The sequence below is a fragment of the Ambystoma mexicanum genome, chromosome 6q, assembly GCF_040938575.1.
Source record: "Ambystoma mexicanum isolate Mex_15411 chromosome 6q, UKY_AmexF1_1, whole genome shotgun sequence".
NCBI classification, from domain to species: domain Eukaryota; kingdom Metazoa; phylum Chordata; class Amphibia; order Caudata; family Ambystomatidae; genus Ambystoma; species Ambystoma mexicanum.
This window is the reverse complement of record NC_090937.1, coordinates 283,649,590-283,669,301: the sequence shown is the minus strand read 5'-3', so window position 1 is coordinate 283,669,301 and position 19,712 is coordinate 283,649,590. Positions and strand designations below refer to the sequence as shown.

The following is a 19,712-nucleotide window of genomic DNA, read 5'->3' as shown; positions in this document are numbered from 1 at the left end:
AATGTGGGTCGAAGTGGTACTCTCGAGCCTCTGGGGATCCTTTGTGTTTTATAGTATCTACTTAAGGTAACAGCTTGTAGCTTTCTGTTACTTGCCTTCCTGATGGTGTATTCCAACTGTTTGATTTTACTCTGTGGGTCAGTGTTGGTGATAGACTGTGTTGTTTCTCTAATCAGACCTAAGATGGCGTCTGCTTCTTTGGCTGAAAAAATAAGTGTAGTATCAGGATTAACAACCAAACATCAGTAGTGGCTAGACACTTTGTCGAAAAAGGTCACTCAGTGTCCCAACTCAGATTCCAAGTACTCGAAATCCTACAAGTGAAGGGCCAGCACATTGATGCAAATCAGAAAAGAGCCCAACAAGAAGCCTTTTGGATTGAAAGACTTGATTCTCTCGCCCCCGGTGGGATGAACGAAGAATGGGACCTTAACTGTTTTTTTAAATTATACTTAGTCTAGAGATCATAGACTACAGATCTAATGTAGTGCATTGAATGTTATTTTAACTTGGAATTGTGTAATTCACAGCTATTTATTTTGATCAATGTTAGCAAGTCCATACATTACAGACTACAGTACTAATGTAGTTCACTGAATGGTAATGGAACGTAGAATGGCTACAATTCTTAGCAATTTATTTTCCATGGCAGAGAGTCCATGCATCGCTGCTGAGACTCATGAACACCATGTAGTTCATGTTGTCTTTGCATGTATAATGATTGGTATATGTAGCTATTTGTTCTAACGAGTTATCTTTAATAACACTACCATGATAACTGTTCTGTATCACGAGGCAGACATCTTTCATTGACCATTTTCGAATTTTCCAACACATATGTAGCCTCATGGACGATACCCCACGGCTTTTCTACTTTGCACATTATATGTATACTTCAACTACAGTCAGCAGTATAGCATTTCTTTCAGCATAAACGTTTAGCACACCAGCGAATTATACAGTTTTCGTCCAATTATTACGTATGCGTACTTCCTCTGACCAGACCCACTTTTTTCACGTCTTGCTTCCATCCACACTGTAGCTAGCCTCTGTGTATCTCTCACGCCTTTGAGCACACACGCTCTGATGCATACCCAAGTTCTGTACAGTTAAGATACAAGAGATACAAGAGCGAACATCTCACATTATGTACGATTTTTTTCCATATAGAAAACAGATTGTTTTTACGATCGCAACGTGCAATCAGTTTAATAGTGAAACACCACATATAAGATATCATATCTGTAATACATAGGCAGAGCCATTCCAAGATGGCCAACCTAGGAAGTGTGAAACTTTTTTACTTTGGTGTCCATGACAACAGCTGTTGTCGCTTCATTACTTACAAGCCTACACGCGCACTGCGGTATACGCGAATGGACACACTCCTAAACACTAAGGTAAGCACTCTGCTCCCGATGCGAGAATCATGATGAATAGATCCATTCAATAATATGTTGTGCCCTGACATGAATCTGTACATTTTTCCAGATTAGCGGTAGCAGTTCCAAGCATTCCCTCGGGATCGCGTAAGTTGCAATTGTTATACATGCGAGGACTTCCCTTGTGCACAGCGTCGTTTTGAAGAATAGAGTTTTGCATAACTGGTCAGAAACTGAGAAGTTACCCATTGAAAACTCTCCTGCCACGTTGCAGCTTGAACACAGCTGGCAGCCTGTTTAATTTTAAACATTCCCATCAACACAGACATTTCTTCATATTGTCTCTTTATTACAGAATGTCTCACGTTTCGATAGCAGCATCAGGTCAGCACCCATTTGATTAGATTTTCTTAGTGACGACTCAACACCAACAATTGCAACTACAGAAGCTAATGCACATCTTTTTATTTCTCCTTTTCCTGCTTCTCCCACCGTACGTATTATGTATTGTTACATGTTTATACAATGTCTGTTACAGTGCAATTCGTATTTGCCGATCTGTTATATTGCTATTTCTTTGTGACGATTTACCATGGTTGGTTAATGATATATTTTCAAACTTACTTAGATGATTGTATAGGCCCTGAGGAAGGACACAATTGTCCAAAATGTATAGGCCGAATTGCGCATCTGCCTCTACATTACAAGCAATCTATTGACAAAGACAATATTTATTAGTGAATAAACCAAGATTGTTGCTTTTTTAGAGTTGTACTACCGTTCTTTTCAATTATAATAAATATTGAAAACTAGGGATGCAACGGTATTACGGTATACCGTTAAAGATACCGTGAACCACTTAATTGAACAATAATAACCGTCACATTGTTTATACCGGTATACCGTTCATACCGTTAAGTGGGCTTTTCAATCTGATTTGGAAAGGCTGCAGTAAGCAAGTGCTGCACAGTCTTGGTCTTGCACTGTTGGATGTGCCGTCTGCTAAGTAGTTTCAGTTTGAGCAGTTTTTAATGCCATTCCATAAACCACACGTGCCTGACACAAAAGCAATATGTTAGCAATAGGAAGAATAAATACAGTGCCAAGAAGGAAGAGTTTTTTTTTTTTAATGTACATTTTTTTTAAAGCGCTCACACAGCCTGCGGGCATCGAGGCGCTGTTAAAGAAATTGGTTTTGTTTATTTAGTTACGTAATTGTTTTTGTCTTCGTTGCGTATTTATAACGCACTTAAGCACCCAGAGGTTTCTAAGCGCGGACCCAGGGATCGAACCTGTGTTGCTTCGTGTCGTCTTGCTTCCAAGGCACGCACGTTACCGCTGAGCTATCCTCCCGGGACTTTGGGTTGATGGCTTTGGAGTTTATATATTTATAATGGATAATGTTTTCTAAACATATGACAATGGGGGATTTGCCTGGTTCTTTCATTGAATTTACATATAATAAGTCACACTGCGAAATTTAATCATCTCTGTGGGTATTCCCTGCTGCCATACCAAAGGGTAACATGTCTGTGATTACTGAACACCTTTTGGCCCGGAAGAAAACTAAAGGCTGTAACATAAAGAGAGAGAGTGTGTGTGCGTGTGTGTATGCGCACAAGCGTATACTACCATCAGACTCCATTGATCTGTGGCATGCAGATTATCAAGATGGCAACATGTTCATCTTCACCAGTAGCCAGTGGGGGGGAGCTAAAATCCTAAAGGACCACTGAAGAAAAGCTATTCAGTTTGCTTTGCCAGTCGCAGCAGGGCACCCCCCCCCCCCTCCTCTCCACACGTGTTTGTGTTTGGTAGAAGCAAGGGGTGGCATTTCAGTGGAAAGTATGTTGAAAAGTCCAATTCTGGCCCTGGGTGCCTGGTTTTGTTTATGATGATAAATCTGACAATTTATGACCTTTTAGAAAATATTTGTTAAGATTAGTTAACTCCACCTGCTACACCGCGATAACCATGATATACCGTCATTTGGCAAGAAGGTTATTGTACAGTCATAAAACTAATACCGTGACACCCCTATTGAAAACCACTAAGTGGACTTTTGGGTGTGCAGCCCACACCGCTGGCTGATTTACCAAGGTTTTTCTTTTTGTCCCAAGGTTCAGGATTAAACAGGGCCGTGCGTGCAAGGTGGCTGGTCAGTTTTTGTGCATTCTGAAAACCAGACCTCAGACTTCGGAACTACTGATCCCTTTTTTTTAGTCTGCTAACTTGGTAGAAATCCTTTCTCCCCTAAAAACAAATTGGCAGTGGGAGTGAATGCCATTAGAGAATAGGTCTGTGGCTAGGCTTCAAACCCAACAATGTGTAACAGTGTAAAACCAATACAGTGAAATCTCAGTTTTTCCTCCCTAAAGGTGACTTTAGAACAGATAGGCCATACATGCCTTCTGTCTAAGATGTTCTTATATTGATTAGAAAGCTACAAAATACTTGGTACCCTCTTTTCTGCTTTATAGTTTGCCTCAAAGTTCATTTGTATTGAGGTGCAGTGAGTCTTGGTGAACATTGCCACTTTAATCTGCATTCCAACTATTTCTCACACTTCTGAATGTGATTGATGATTTTACATAACCAAGACTGCAGTGGCTTTATCAATTTCTCATTGAACTAATAGTTGTTTGTTTTCTAATTTGTCATTGGGATATTTACTGCCTCAAAAACACTGTGCATTTGCATGAGACCTCATGTGAATGGTTAGATCTCAAGGTCTTGGAAAAAAAGTCTGGTTTCAGATGTTTGAGGTTCGTTTGGAGGTGGCAGTCTGAGCTACTGGAGGGCTTAAAGGAAAGGTTCGGTCAAAATGTTTTATTGCCCCTACGGGTCGGCCATGTGTTTTTAATCCTAAATCGCTTGATTTTAGAAAAATTTCCTATGGACCTTACCCGAGCTTTGGTCCATTAAACGCACGTGAAAACGGGCATCAGGGAGCTGCCATTTTGTGATAATCCTATCATTTCCCCCATCGCCCTGGCACTAAATCATATCCCCTGCCCCTGAGCCTGACATTATCAAAACATTCATATTCCCCCCCTCTCTCTGTGACGTTTCTGTGCTGCATAGGCAAACGCGCCCAGTCGTCTTCTACGCGACTTCACACAGAACCCGGACACCAACACAGATCAACTCACAACACAGGGCGCCACAATTCGGAATATGAAACTGTACTTTAAAATCAAACAGCAACACGGTACATTTGGTAAAGTACATTTATTTGACATTAAATGTTTATAGAATATTCAGCAATTGCCATTTGAACTCCGAAAGTCATTTATTTTCTTTTTTCTCTATCTGCAAATCCATAAAAGTTTATCGTGAGTCACACGCTGTTCCTTTATGGTACACAGGGTGTTGGTTTTCGTTCAAAGAAGCACTTTTGTTGCACGTTGAACCGCAAGGCTGTTCCATCAAGTAGGCACTAGGCCAGCGTAAAGGTTGATATGTTGCTTCTAGCCGCTAGTACCGCGTAAGGGCATTTGGGCCCTTTGCGATCGTCCCATAAAATCATCAGGATTGTGCAGTTGTTCACATTAAGCTGCAGCTGGCGGTTAAAAAAACCATCTGCCAGTGTCTGAAACTGATGGCAGTGGCAAAAGGGAAGGATATACCTGGTTTGAAAACATAAAATTTATAATTAGTCTCGCCAGCCGATCTTTATTAATATTATTCATTTTATTTATTACGGCCGAGCTGAAACTATTTGCTTTCAAGGATAGTGCAATGGAGTATGTTCATCTCTAAAATCAATGCGAAAACTAACAAAATAAATCGAGGTTAGTACACAATGAGAAACAACTTTTTGTCTACATGCGTGTGGAATGTGGACCTGCATGCCCATGTGCCCGCTACAAGGACGATCCCACAAACGTTTTCCAAGCTCTTCATTCATTCATTTATTCATGCATCCATTCATTAATTCTTCATTCCGGTATAAAAGTGTCTAAAGAGTTACTTGCATTATATTTGCAATTTCCATTGTGTCTCTACATAATGCAGTCCGTAAATCACACTGTGCTCTTGACAACAATTTTTCGTATACTGAACTAACATGAAACTTCGGCATGGTCCATGTCTCTGAAGGTCAAAAAACAATAGAACCTTATACTGCCAGTGCGAGTTGTGGGCCTCTTCAGGGCGTGAGCTGAAAATCAAAGCCGCTGACCTTCACTAGAAATGAGCATACATTCTTTCTTTGCAACATCCCGTAGTAAAGCCATCTGTGAGAACTTGAAGTTTCGAATCCATCTATGTAGTGCGCCTCAATGTGCAAATGTGAACTGGCTTCTCTCCCATCTGCAACGGCTCACTTGGCGCGTTCTAAGGCCCCCAATTTTGTCCTCGTTGTCTGCGAGCTTTGAAGCCCCAAAGAACCATAACTATTGAGACTTTTAATTTTTTGGGGAAGGTCAGGGAAAGTATAAAGTACCCGAGGAGTTGAGTTGAAAGTGAGATTTATTGTTTGTTTTATTATTTGCAATACGCAAGCCTCCCCTCGGTTAACAGTGCCCAGCATTTAGAAGAGATTGCGAAAATTAGTTACATCAACAAAAATATATACATACACATATAGACAAGGTCAGCAATATGAGGTGAATAGAGAGAGAATTCAAAGATGACACCCAGGTTGTGCGCCACCCAGGATGGTGAAGGTAGGGGTTAGGGTTAGCGTACTTTGTATGCACACTGTACAATAACATTTATTTACAAAAAGACAATCGTATTACAATTATTTAAACCGGGATTTGTACTTCACAACCAGCTCTCCTTTGGGTGGACATGGCACAGTGGCAATGTTGGGTGGCAATGGATCAGTGCTCTGCACAGAAACGTTCAAAATTCCATATCTGTGCTTTTCTTATACAGCAACAATAAGGCTTTTGACAAAGTCGAACTCCATTTCCTCATAGACTGGTTTGATCACCCATTGCTTACTTCTTTTTGAAAAGGCCTTAGTGTAGCGAGGCATCCTTACATTACCCTTAGTCCTAGATTGTTTGCGGCCGAGATTCTCGTTATGGGCCAAGACCGCTAGTAGAGTCCTATGTCTCATGCCCTGTATGCTGAAATGCAAGCGCTTTGGCCTGTGCTTTAGGCACATATTGTGGAACACCTCCAAACCTCCTGTGTGACAGAATTCTGTCAGTCCCCTCAAATCTCTTGATAGAGTTTTATCGAAAACAATCTTCTCAATGGCTTTGTGTGTCGGTGAAGATGGATTCAACCACTTCTTCTTCTGTGCCTCCACTGGGGACAAAGGTCCATGTTCACATTGGTGGAAATGTAGGTTTTCTGACCAGCGGTGCACGTTGGTACAGTGGTGCATCAGTGACTGCCATTTTTCAAGTAGTATTTCCACTGACCCTTCACAAGTTTTGGAGCTCCACCAAAGATGGTTGCTGATAGACTGGGACCACTCTGAAATACTTTCCAAACCTTTTTTTTCCCTGCAGCCGAGATTTTCTTATTGATTGATTTAGCAAGATGCCATACATCAAACTGATGTTTAATATGTGGGAACTGCTCTCTCATTGTCTTGGCAATTGAAACGTGTCTGTCCGTCGCTATGAGGTCGATGTGCATTCCCCTCGATTGCAGATATTCCACTGATTTTATAAATCCTAGTTTCTCCATGGCCACTGAGGATGTACATTGTGTTACCTGCACGACCACCGAACTCACAATTTTCTTACTATCCATGTCCTGAAAGTGGTAGGTGCAGAACTTGGCAGAAAATCCAGGGCTGTCGCACTGTCCATCGCCGGCTAGCCTGAATCGTTTGCCTTTGAATGTACTTGCTAGAGACAATTGTTCAATTTTCCAAGCATCACTAATGGCCGGAAACAGATAATCATGTTGGTATTTGTAGTACTGCGTTTTTTAAATGAAATGGAGTCCCACAAACTGAAAGAAAGACTTTAACTTTCTAAAACTGTAGCCACTAAAAAGTGTTGCAGCTGCACACAGTAGATTGCCTGCTGGCAGTTTCCCCAGCATCGTTTGTGCAGACCATGAGAACTTATGATGTAATCTACTGGCGGCATGTATTGTGACGTTACTGCCTTGTTTTTTACGAGTCACATGAATCAATGGCTTCCCACATACTTTCCCTCTGACGGAATGCCCACATTTCAGCATACTTATAATATCCATCAAACAACTGTCGAATAATATGTATTTGTCCTCTTTCATTAGACTGTCATCCTGCGTCAAAGTTGTTTCGGCCTGTGACGTTGAGGACATATCACCACATTTGAAAGAAATATCGCTGCTATCAACTTCTGATGCATCGGTGAATGCTGCTGCTGGTTCATTCTCTGTCATTTCAACATCTGCTACTTCAACATTGATGGGAGAACACAACAATGTCGACAGCTTTTTTGGTGGCAATTTTTTGGCGGGTGTAGATTGTGTGAATTGATCTGCGACTACTTCAGAGCTATCTTCAATACATCCAGTATCATGTTGTTGCGGTGATGCGGTCGTACTGTAGCAATGGTCCAATACAACTTTGCCGGATTCTCCGGACACATTAATTTCATTTTCTGTACATTGGACATGAGCATCCCGAGTCTCAACACGCCGCGTCTGAATTAATAGTTCCTCCATAGTGTAAATGGTCTGGCAAGCAACATCTCTCATTCGCTTCACTGTCTGTGTATCTATAGTTCGTAGACCCACGGGTAACTAGAGGACAGATTGGAAAAGGGATGTTCAGTTTAAACACAAGATAAAGTATAGTACAATTGACTTGAAAAAAACATAAAATAGTCCCCAGCACAAAAGAAATTCTAAAGGTATGAACTGTTTCTAACTAACCTTATTTTTGTTTCTTTTCTTTGCAACTTTTTTGACTCGACCTTCAACATCTGCACGCTGTTGCTCCGATACGTATCTGCATGTCTCCCCTTCCTTGTGCGCTACGACGACTATATTTTCTGTATCCGCATAGACAGCACGGAATGAGGCTCCATCGACTCCCTGAAACATATTTTCATTACTGTGTATCAAAATTTGTTAGCATAAAACACACGTGAGGACGAACACACGTGTACATCTTAATAGCCAAACACAATTTAAACATTGTGTGGAACAATCAAACGACAAGTATTCGAGCTCTGATGACCTAGTTCGATAGAGCTGTCAGTATCCATACCTCTGGCTCTGCATGGACTGCCACGAATGATTGTATTGAAGAGGAGGCATCAGCAACTCCCTGAAACACAGTACTTGCGTTAGTATGGTTTTCAATATTGTAAACATAACACACACTTGGGGTCGACGGCACAGGTACATCTAAAGAGATAACCACAAATGTTGCATTGTCTAAAAGAATCAAGGAATATTTAAATATGATCAGATTTAATCGACTTATTTCTCCGATTTCTTTAAATCTGCATCATCTAAATGGGATCTTGTGATTGTAGTGGAAGCTCCATCGTCTCCCTGAAACACAGTACTTGCGTTAATAGGGAAGAAAGTATAGCAAATGGAATCACGTTATATGATCACGCTCGATGGAGCTGTCAGTATCCATACCTCGTGCTGCTGAAGAATATCTAGGGCTGTTGTCAATGTGGTGCGCACTTCCGGAAGCTGTTGCGCCGATTCGTATCCACATGGTTCTGCTTCCACCGGAATTACTTAAATATCAGGCTCTGCATCAAGTGCGTGGGCTGACGATTCAACAACTGCCTGAAACATAGTATTTGCATTAGTAAGGATTACAATATTTAAAACACAACACACGCTTGGGGTCGACCGCACAGGTACATATCAACGGCTAACCACGAATGAAACATGGTGTAGAACAATCAAACGACAAGTGCTCCAGTCCTGATGATCACGGTCGATTGAGCTGTCAGTATCCATACCTCATGCTGCTGAAGAACATCTAGGGCTGTTGTCAATGTGGTGGATGCGTCAGCATCTCCCTGAAAGACAGTACTTGCATTAGTATGGATAACACTAATTATAACTGAAAACAAACACCAGGGGACGACAACTAAGGTGTATATCAATTGGAAAGCACTAACCAAACAATTGGTAAAATAATCACACGATACATACAAACTATTACTTGACATGCATAAAACAAGTCTGTAGCGGAATAGCCAAGTATGATTACCTGATACGCGCTAGAAGTGGTTGATAACTGCGAGCATGTGACGGAAGTAGAATGTTCTTGCTTCAGATTCAAGGGATAGTCAAGATGTTGTAAAGGTAAATTATTGTTTGATAATGAAATGCCAATATTTAAAATTGCCATGTAAGGAGACAGAATACTTGAGTAATGCGCAATATAGGTCAGTTCCTTGTGCCCATATATAGATTTCGTTTGTGGGTTATGAAATCTAAAAATAATATATTGATAAATGTCATTTTTCAAAAAGCTATACACTCATATCATTGTCGAAAGTATTACAAATTGGAAACAACACCTAAAATATCAATGAATCCATTCGGCTACCTACACACTACCGCAAGGCCTAAAGCTAAAAACGGACACTTGACTCACCACTGGCGGATTGTGGACGAATAGAGTGGGAATAGCGTTTGCGAGCAATTTTCGTGTCGATCGCCGTTTATTCTTCTTTGGTACCCAAGATGTGGTGTACATGTTCGAGGGAAAGTGCCGGCTGCAGATGCGGTATCGATCACCCCTCTTGTCCTCAAAGACTTGTTGGACTCTACTTTCCAGCTCATCCAGTGGATATCCGCAATGTCTGACCCATTCTCTCATTCGATCAACAGTTTTCGGGAATACATGCATTGTAGTGCCTTCAGATTTAGCATGGGTCTTCGAAGGGCAACCGCTAATCGAACAGGCAGGCATTGTTGAAAATTCTGAAAAGTAAATATCAAGATTATTATAAAACCTTGATGAATAAAAATGTCATAAAAAAGTAAATGAACCATACCATGCTCAATGCAAGGTTTGTTTTGGTTGCCGGAACTATACCAATTCATCATGTGCGGCTTAGTATTTGCATACATTACAGAAATGTTTTAAATTAAGTGACTAAACTCTGAACATGTGACTTGTCCCTTGGATGTTCTGTCTTGCACGAAAAGGAAACATGCTTACATTATAGACTGGACCCCCGACGGATGCAATTCGATGACAATTGACACAGATGAAAATAAATAGATCTATTGATAGCATAACAATTGAAACTCAAGTCAATAGCAAGGAGACCAATGACCATAGCTCTATTGGGTACTGTAATAGCAAATTGATTGAAATGTAAAAATGACCGAAATATGACTAGGATACATGGCCTTACCTTGACCAAACAGTTGGATTCAGCAGGCCGAGCAGTATGTTGCAGGAGAACAGATAGATGGCCACAGGTAGCACACTGATGAGTTTGCTCGAAGCGGTCACAGATAGCACGGCGACGAGCAGATTAGCCTAGATCTCAGTGCTTCTCAGGTAGAAGGTTCAGGAGTTGACTTGCAAAGCACAAAGATGTTCTCATGAGACATATCAAGTGGTTTATAAAGTATTCGAAACAGGGGTGCGTTTGTGAATGAATGACGTGTGTATGTCGTGGTATTATGTTTATTGCAGGGGGGCGGCCTGCCTGGAGAGACAGGTTCTGAGGAGGCCATGTGAGCGATGGCCCCTAGGCGTGGGATACCTTTTGAAGTATACATTATGCTTGGCACCTTGGCCGTTTGCGCCCGTGACAGCCCCCCATGCCAGCGCTCATCCCCGGGTGCGAACCGCCTTTGATAGAGGGGGTGGGATGGATGGATGGGTCTGGGGCGTGCAGGCAAGTGTGTGGGAGCGAGGGGCCATCAGGCCCCTCTCATCCTTTACTTCTCAGTAGAAACTCGTACCAAGTGCCTCCAGTAGTGGGTTCGCCCCTTGCACTTATGTGATGTTAACTTTGGATGATATTCGCGTAGATGGGAACACTGAGCAGGACACGGGGCATCCATTTTTGTACCCCCTTTCCACTCCATCTTGGTGACCAGGCATCACTGCGATAGTACAGCGCGCAGAGCACATGGCCCACACCCTTGTTCCCACTCTGACTGGAAAACTCCAGAGGTATTTGCAACAGCTAATAAATGTAACACATCACTCTTCCTCTGAGATCACGGTCCTGCATGTGAACCAGCCGTTCATCTCCACAAACGTGCCCTTGCCCACGCACCCTCGCCAGTGGAAACTTACTGCCATTCTGACCCTGTGCCCCTGCAAGGTATTCTCTTCATGTGCCAGACCACTGACCACGCCATGATGCCCACCTAGCAGATCCCCACCTAACATTAGACCCCTACTGCAGTATATCGTTGCCTATCAATAACAAATGCCACATACCGGAGATTCTTGTGAGCACAGACCCACACTTCAAACAGTGTATTATAGTGGTCAAGGCCCTTGACCTAAGGCCTGTATAATCCAATATTAATTGATAGTATAGATATATGTGTGACTTTTATAGAGACATAACCGACTGAAAGACTTTGAACAAGTGTTATTTAGTGCATGCACTATTGATAATATATTATGTTAGCTTACATAGTGACCACCCTGCTTCACAGCGACCTGACCTTCACCCATTCCGAGCACAGATGTCTGATATCCATCCTTGAATGGAGACACACTTGATTAATTTAAAAAATCGAAATAACCATTGTTAAAATATATGTGGTGTTTTATTTTGTATCTTATTTTGATGACACAAAAATACAAGACTTTAAACACTGTACAGTTCGGGTTGCAGCACAGCGAGAGAAAAACCCCTGTACTGACCGCTGTCACTCGAACGTTTCTCTTATGGCACGAACGGCACAGGCGGGTATCACTCTTCGAACGCGGTGTCCAAGCCTCCCGTGAAGCCACCATGTAAAGTAACGATAGGCCACCAGCCTGTACCACCTGTGAAAAGGAATGAAACAAACTGTTTTTAAATGACCAAGATAAGTTTAATAAACGTTTGTTGTCAATGACAATTCTTGTAACTAATGGCATTCTGCTCGGACAAATGCTATCTAGACACTGCACACTATTGAACGACTTTCATGCGTTACAATGATATGTATATGTAATTTTGGATATGGTAGAAGACCATGAAATAGGAGTGGCATGACCAGCAGAGTATACTTACTCGTTACTCAGATTACGAGGATGAACAGTTGCGCGAAGTTCGTGTATAAGCACCATCATTATCCTCAACACGGACCGTGTGAGGCAGGCTGCCCTGAAGTCTGGCAGCTCGTTGATGCATTGCTGTCGTGGCTCGCCTTCCGAAATGTAGGCCATGCATCCCAAGTTTTCACTGCAGCAGCAGTTCTCGTCCTCGGTTGGCATTAGCTCGCACCGATTGCATGTGCACCAGGTGGAAACACCGTCCATGCGACTAGGTCCAGGCTCTTCAGCTGTTGAATCGTCCTCGCAACTGCCAATCCGAAGACCCATCGTTTTCGTGTGTTTCCCTTTCCAGTAGTTCCTCCTCGGTATACTCGGGCTCGTACATATATGGCATTATTGTAGCCATTGTGTTTTAAACTAAAATAATTGATAGCGGTGGTACTGGTATCTGTTCACACGGGCTACAAGCAACGAAGGTAGCTGACCAGAGCACAGAAACGAGTCACAGAATACTGAAAGTAACACAGAGAGGAATGGAATCGAAAATCTGCTGCTGTGTGTTGTGAAACGGTCTGTTTTTATCATCCTGCCAATTCCATGGCGACACGTCATTAGCTGAAGCGCAGCGAATGTTGACACGAGACGTGCTTTGGCGTTGTGAAATGGGCGGTACGCGTCTGCTGATGACAGGCTCAGGGGCGCGGGATATGATTTAGTGCCGCAAAAGCAGGTCAGCCAGGGCGATGGGGGAAATGATAGGATTATCACAAAATGGCAGCTCCCTGGTGCCTGTTTTCGCATGTGTTTAATGGACGAAAACTCGGGTAAGGTCGGTAGGAAATCTTTCTAACATCGAGCGATTTAGGCTTAAAAACACATGGCCGACCCGTAGGGGCAATAAACATTTTTGACCGAACCATTCCTTTAATTAGTAGAAGGACCTCAGACAAACACATTGTTCACTGATATTTTTGCCTTTGCAAGAAGCGATCCCGACACCCAGGATTGCCATGGTCCAATTTGGCAATCACAAGGGCAAACTACTCTTCCTGTAAACCACTGTCAGAATTAGATAGTGGAAAAGGAGCAGCCCCCGAGACGATGACGCTGCGATGGACTTGCATAGACTGTTTTAAGGAGAGATGGCATTAACCAAAGTGAAATACTCAGCCAGAGGTTACAACAGAGGCGTTCAGATTGGAGACTGCATGGACAGCACAGTAGGAAGTGGGAACTACTCACACTTCTTTATCAAAAATGTAATTGTGTGGAGCGTAATGCTTAGTAGAGTTATGCTCTAAGCACCTTTTCAGATTATCTCTTTTTAGTTATCCAACCATAAACCCAAATTCATTGGAAATAAATTAGGTTGATGGAGTGTGAAAACTGCAAACGTGTACATGTTTTTTTAAAGGTACTTGCTACAAAGTTTCTTTGAGGGTTAACCTGTACATATTCTCTGATGATGGCTAAGGCTACCGTAAAAGATTTTGGAAGCTGGGCCATCAACACCACCTAGCGCCTCCGTTGTAGGTCCAAAACAGTCTTTACGGTGGAAGGAGCCTGCATGTGCTTTTGTTTTGTGCAGAGCTTGTGGTGTGACCCCAATGCTCCCTCTGCAAAACCATTCTTCATGTGATTGGGCTTGTGACAAACAAATGCTGCTCCATTTTATGACTGTGTGATATGTGGACATCTCTAAATTCAGTCGGGAAAACAGAGAGTGACTTGTTTGCGATTAGTTTGTGTTTTTCTTGGTATCTGCAATACATCTTTCTGCACCTTTCTGCCGTATTACAGTATGTATCCTTGAATAAACTAATCAACCAGAATGCTTAGGTAATGTTCATCAATTGTTTTTGTGCCGTGTAGGGTTTGAGAACATGGGGATTCATATTATTTATTTTTCCTTCAATCTTTACTCTGTATGCCAAACATACCAGTAGTATCAAAAAGTTAAGCTGAAAAAAGTTTGTTTTGTGAAAATTGTCAGTGCCCCAAAAATCAAATCCGCTCAAGATATAGCAAAGACAAGTTCAATGAATAAGTAGCAGCTTAAACCTTCCAATTTTGTATTACAAATGATACAATTGCATTGTTTACCTAACATGTAAAATAATTTCATGTTACCCAGTTTAAACTGATTAACTTGCTCAAGAAGTGGTTGTGGATCTTTCATCTATCCTGCTCCCGTCCCCCAGTGGACGTTGAAGAGATTTACACAAAACCTTTTGACAAGTATTGAAATCTAATATCGGCTTTCTCTGCATTTGTTTTTTCTGCAGGGTCAGAGATATGCTCACTGATGTCATCAAGTCTGCTTCAAAGTAAGTAATAGTTAAATTAAAGTGTATCATTTGTGTGTTTTCAATGCATAATTGTAATTTCACAAGGTGTTACCCACACTCTATATAGCTAAACCTATATTCGATGAGGGATGGTTTTTGGAGAAACCATGCTTAGCAGGAAGGAGTGATACCTATGTTGAGATGCATCTTAATTGCAGGCAGCTATAAAGTCAAGGATAGTGCACTGACAAGGAACAGGTATACAGCAGATTATGCACACGTTGATATGGGAGTTTTCTAGTCCATGGATATCATGGAATGTGTGTATTTAAGTTTCTTTAATAGCCATGGACATTGGCCTTTGGCCACTTAAGGGCACTTTACACCACTGTGTCTTGGGTGGCACACATTTTGGCCTAATGGGTGTTGTGCAGTTTGTCCATGCAGTCCTATGATAGGTTAGGGAGAATTGTGGTCTTTGAGACACATCACCTGGAATATGTTATCTTTGAGTGTCAGTTGTATTTGGCCATTGACGATTTGTAAAATTTTGGTGAGTTTGGTGGTTCAGCTTGCCTGGCCCTATCCAGGCAGACGATAGGACCAGCATTTTGAGTAGAGTGGGCGATTGATACTGACAACTATTTTTATTGCCTCAAACCTTTTTTTAGATAATCACAGAGAGGGGTGAATGAGGTTTGTAATGGAGTGAGATAGCGGTGCAGCAGAAAACAGGTACAAATGCTGGTTTCTGGTTGTCAAAGTTAATAGTGAGATTGTAGGCACTCTCACCACTTCTGAAACATGTATACTATTGGCTATAATATCATTGTGACCACTTTTAAGAAACTTCCTGTCGCAGTGCTGTTTTGTATTTAATGTTAACTCCATTACGTTAGTACGTGTGGAAGATCTTGCGTCTGCATGAAAAGGTATGTCTGTTTATATTACCGAGCTTGTTAGTGTATACATTTGGCCCGGGCAACTTGAGTGGGAAGCAGAAAAATTGCGACTCAATCATGTGATTCTCAAGATAACATTTATTTACGCAGCCAGAACAGAATAAGGATTCCTTATGATGAATTCTGACTGTAGAAAAGGTGTCTTGCAAAGTCCCTGGTTTGGGCTCATCCTTGCCACTCTCCAATGTCAAGTGGAACATCATGTATCTTTGAGTTCCAGGTTTTCAGGGTACTCAAACCCACTTTCAGGGAGTCTGGTAAGAGCCTAGTAAGAGGTAAGATCCTCTTGAGACCAACATGTTACAGGCTTGGAAGATTCTAAAGTTTTCCTCCAGGGATTGAGACAAAGGTGGAGTTTACATAACACTGGTTCATTCTCCAGGGCCTTCAGGGACGTACTTGACGAGTACACTGCCACTTAGCCACCAGCCTATTGTAGGTTCCTGGCCCCTAGGACACTCCCCTCTTTGCTACCCTTTTCGTAGCCTTTCCCCTCCATGAGATTGCACCATCTTGTACCAAATCCCACTGCTGAAGTCTGCTCTGCACCAACTAGGTCTGCCAGAACCTCCCTGTTCTCTCTGACTAGTAAGGGGGCCCACTCTGACGCCTTCCTTCTTAGATGTTGTAAATGGATCTCCTCCTCCATCTTCTCTATGTCCTCCTCCCCAGGTGGTACGGGATTTTCCTCTTCTTCCAACTCTTTGAGTCCTTCTTTCCACATATCTTTATCCCTTTGACCTCTTCCATACAACTCTCTCCAGATAGTAACTCTCTCCCTGCAGCCTCCTCAATTGAACTTTCTCCCTCCAAAAATCTTCCTGCATCTCTCCTCTCACTCACCCATCTCCTCAAACAGCTTCCTCCAGACCTTTTCAAACACCCCACACTCTTTGACTGAACAAGCCAACTTTTATAGTCTGGCCTCGCCTCACCTTCGATGGTGCTTTAGGACATAGCCTACACCTGTGTAGCATGGGCTGGGCTGATCTGTGATTAGACCATGTGCTTAAAAGGGCATGCTTCCATCTTGGATTTTAAAACCACCTTGTGCATGTGTGTTGTGCAGGTTCCCCTTAATAGCCCTGCTGGTATTGAATGCTGTGAACTGTGTCCCTCTGCTTACCCAGCATATAAAACAAGTCAGGAAAACATTTGGGAAGCAAATGCAATAGTTAATCTGCTGTGAAGGCATCATGAAGCAAGACACAAACAACAGATTCAAAGTTCAAACAAAAATGTATTTATTAACTTAAATGTCAGGATGGTGTAAGGCCTACCTTGCCCTATGCTAATGTGGGACTTCCCTACCTAAACAAACTAAGGATAGTCCAAGTCATTAAGTTCAACTTAAATGTCTGCCTCCAAACCCTATACTTGCCCTCACAACTAAACGATACAATGTGTAGGGATGCGTGAGAAGGGCATGGTGATATGAGAGACAGACTCAGACAGTAAGATTTCAAAACCTGTATTTAAAGTTTCAGGGTTGCTCTAATACCTAACTAGTCCTAACTCTAAAGGGATGTTTCCCTGAAATTATGCTGCTAAGGCCTGCCATTTTCTTATTTACAGCTTTTCTTGCATACAACCTTCTCATAGGGTAGAACTGGAGGCTTTCGAAAATGCCAGGCTCTTTGCTTTTACTCAGTGCGACCACTTTGATCCTTTGCCCCTCTCTTTGTTTCTTTCCTGCACTTTCCTTGGTACCTTTTATCTTCAGGTGTTTATCTGCACACTTGCATTATATTTTATTCCTTTCACTTTGTTGTGCACACTTGCACTGTTCTTTTCCCCTCTGTACTCCTTCTATCTTTGGCTGTGCACACTTGCACTTCTTTTCCTTTACTGTGCGTCCTTGCACCTTTGAACTGTCACTTTTCTTCTCCGTGCTGACTCGCACCTTTTCCTTACTTAACTTTCGGGCTGCTGGCCCCCTCTTGACTTTTTTATGCGCCCTCGCACTTTCCTCTTACTCTGCTTCTGTCCACTTTCAACTTTACATCTGAGCCTCTTGCCCTTTCTTTAAAAGCTATTTTCGAGGGGATTCGGTCCTCCGACGTATTTCATATCTATGACATGTAATCACCAGAGCTGTGCTGCTTCGAAAACTTTTTTGTGCGTCCTGCGTCGATGATGTCGATGCGCCGTCGTCGAGGACCTCCTCCGACGTCATCCGATGTGATAAGTAGGACGCACGACGCCCGTAGCCTCATTTCCGTTTTTTCCGCGAACGTGTTGCTTCGTGAATCTCGGTTAACGCCTCGACTCTTTGGAGTTCTGCTCTTCTCGGTTCTTCGAACCTGTTCGTTTTTGTGAAAATCCTTCATGTGAAGGTGTCTTCTACTTCGTCTTCGACCCCGCGTCCGGGCTTCAGGGAGTGTGGGTCCAAGATGTCGGTGACGGACTCGCACGACGCCTGCCTCTGGTGCCTCGGGGAGGCCCACGACACGGATGACTGTATCGACTGCCAGTCGCTCACGTCCAAAGCCTTACGCGAACGTAAGAAGTTGTTGTTGGTAGGTTGGGTGTCCAAGCCCCGGAAGTCGAAGTCTTCGGGGCTTTCGACGGATGATTCGAGAGGAGACTCTCCGCATCATCGTCGGAAGTCTCGTGGGTCTCCTTCTAGGAGTCGGTCTCGCCACTCCTCAGCCTCTTCGAGGCATTCTCGGAAGCCCCGACACCGGTCGTCTTCCAGTTCCTCTTCGGAAGACTCTGCCCGGCACGTCGCTTATCCCACCAGCTGTGCGACGCCGGAGGAATGGGTTTCCTTCGGGAAGAAAATGCTGGCGATTCTCGAGTCGCAGGGTACTAAGCCGTCCGCGCCCCCCAGTGGGGTCGGTCGTGAGAGGTCGAGAGACACCGCTCGCAAGAGTGGTTGGCACGAGTCACGGGAGAGGTCCCGTTCGGACAAGGGGACTCGTTCTCGACGTACCCGTTCCAGGTCCCGGTCCTCGACGCGTTCAAGACCGTGTGCACCTGTGATGTCTTCGAGGAAGACATCGACGTCTGAGGCGTCGAGGGCGTTGACAGACTTTCTCGAGGCTTTTCCCGAGGAAGTCGTCGAAGCCGTCGACGCTCAGCTCGTCGAAGGACACGCTCGGAGCTCCGGCTTCGAGGACTGTGTCGACGCCGCCGATGCTGGCGGCGCTGCATCTGATGTCGACGCCCATTTCCTCGACGCCGATCCTCTCGGCGCCGATGCCTGTTCACTCAACGCCGCCGCCGATTCGCTTGACGACCTCGACGCCTTTCGTGTCGGAGGTACCCTGTGGCATGGGGGAACCCCCTAGGAAGGCTCTGGTTAAGAGCAAGCACTCTCGGGTGCCTTCTTTCTGCCACCTGGAATATATTTCAGAGGCGGATGAGGATTCGGATGGCCTGGTTCCTAGTCAGGTTCCAGATGAAATTGTCTCGGGCCATAGTCAGTTTGACGATTTGAGGCAGTCACTGCATGATGCCAGTGGACTGGACACCTCTCCGGAGGTGGAGTTTTGTAGGCCTGAGCCTGGCTCTCATGCCGATTCCTCGTACCGACGCCTTATGGCTAGGGTTTCTGAGTACTTGGGATGGTCTGCTCCCCCAGGGGAGTTTGTGCAGGATGATCTCACGGACATCCTTGATGTTGGTCCCCCATCTGACCCGGTACTGCCGTTCCATATGGCTTTACAGAAAAGGGTGGCGGCGGCTTGGACTGCTCCGGAGAGTCTCCCGGCGGTGGGCAGGTCCTTGTTGCGAAAATACCGTCCAGCCAGTAGCGACCCCTGCTACTTGACCAGGCACCCCACTCCGGAGAGTTTGGTGGTGCAAGCGGCCACGGCCCCGGCAAAGCAGGCGTCGTACCCTACCGTACCTCCTGATAGGGACGACAAACGTTTTGATGGCTGGGCGAAGAAAGTGTTTTCTTCTGGTGGTATGGCGCTTCAGGCGGCCAACTCCATTTGTGCCTTGTCTC

General features: G+C 43.7%; 1 protein-coding gene across 2 annotated transcripts in view; it reads left to right on the top strand.

Moving 5' to 3' along the window:
- The window catches only part of FOCAD (focadhesin), a 2,926,805-nt gene that overhangs the window by 1,617,888 nt on the left and 1,289,205 nt on the right, over positions 1–19,712 (top strand). For both annotated transcript variants that reach the window (XR_011282193.1, XM_069630760.1), the window contains exon 24: positions 14,793–14,834. Coding sequence is in view for 1 of the 2 variants with exons in the window: in XM_069630760.1 (XP_069486861.1) it covers positions 14,793–14,834 (42 nt within the window). In the remaining variant the exon portion in view is untranslated. The remainder of the gene's footprint in view (positions 1–14,792; positions 14,835–19,712) is intronic.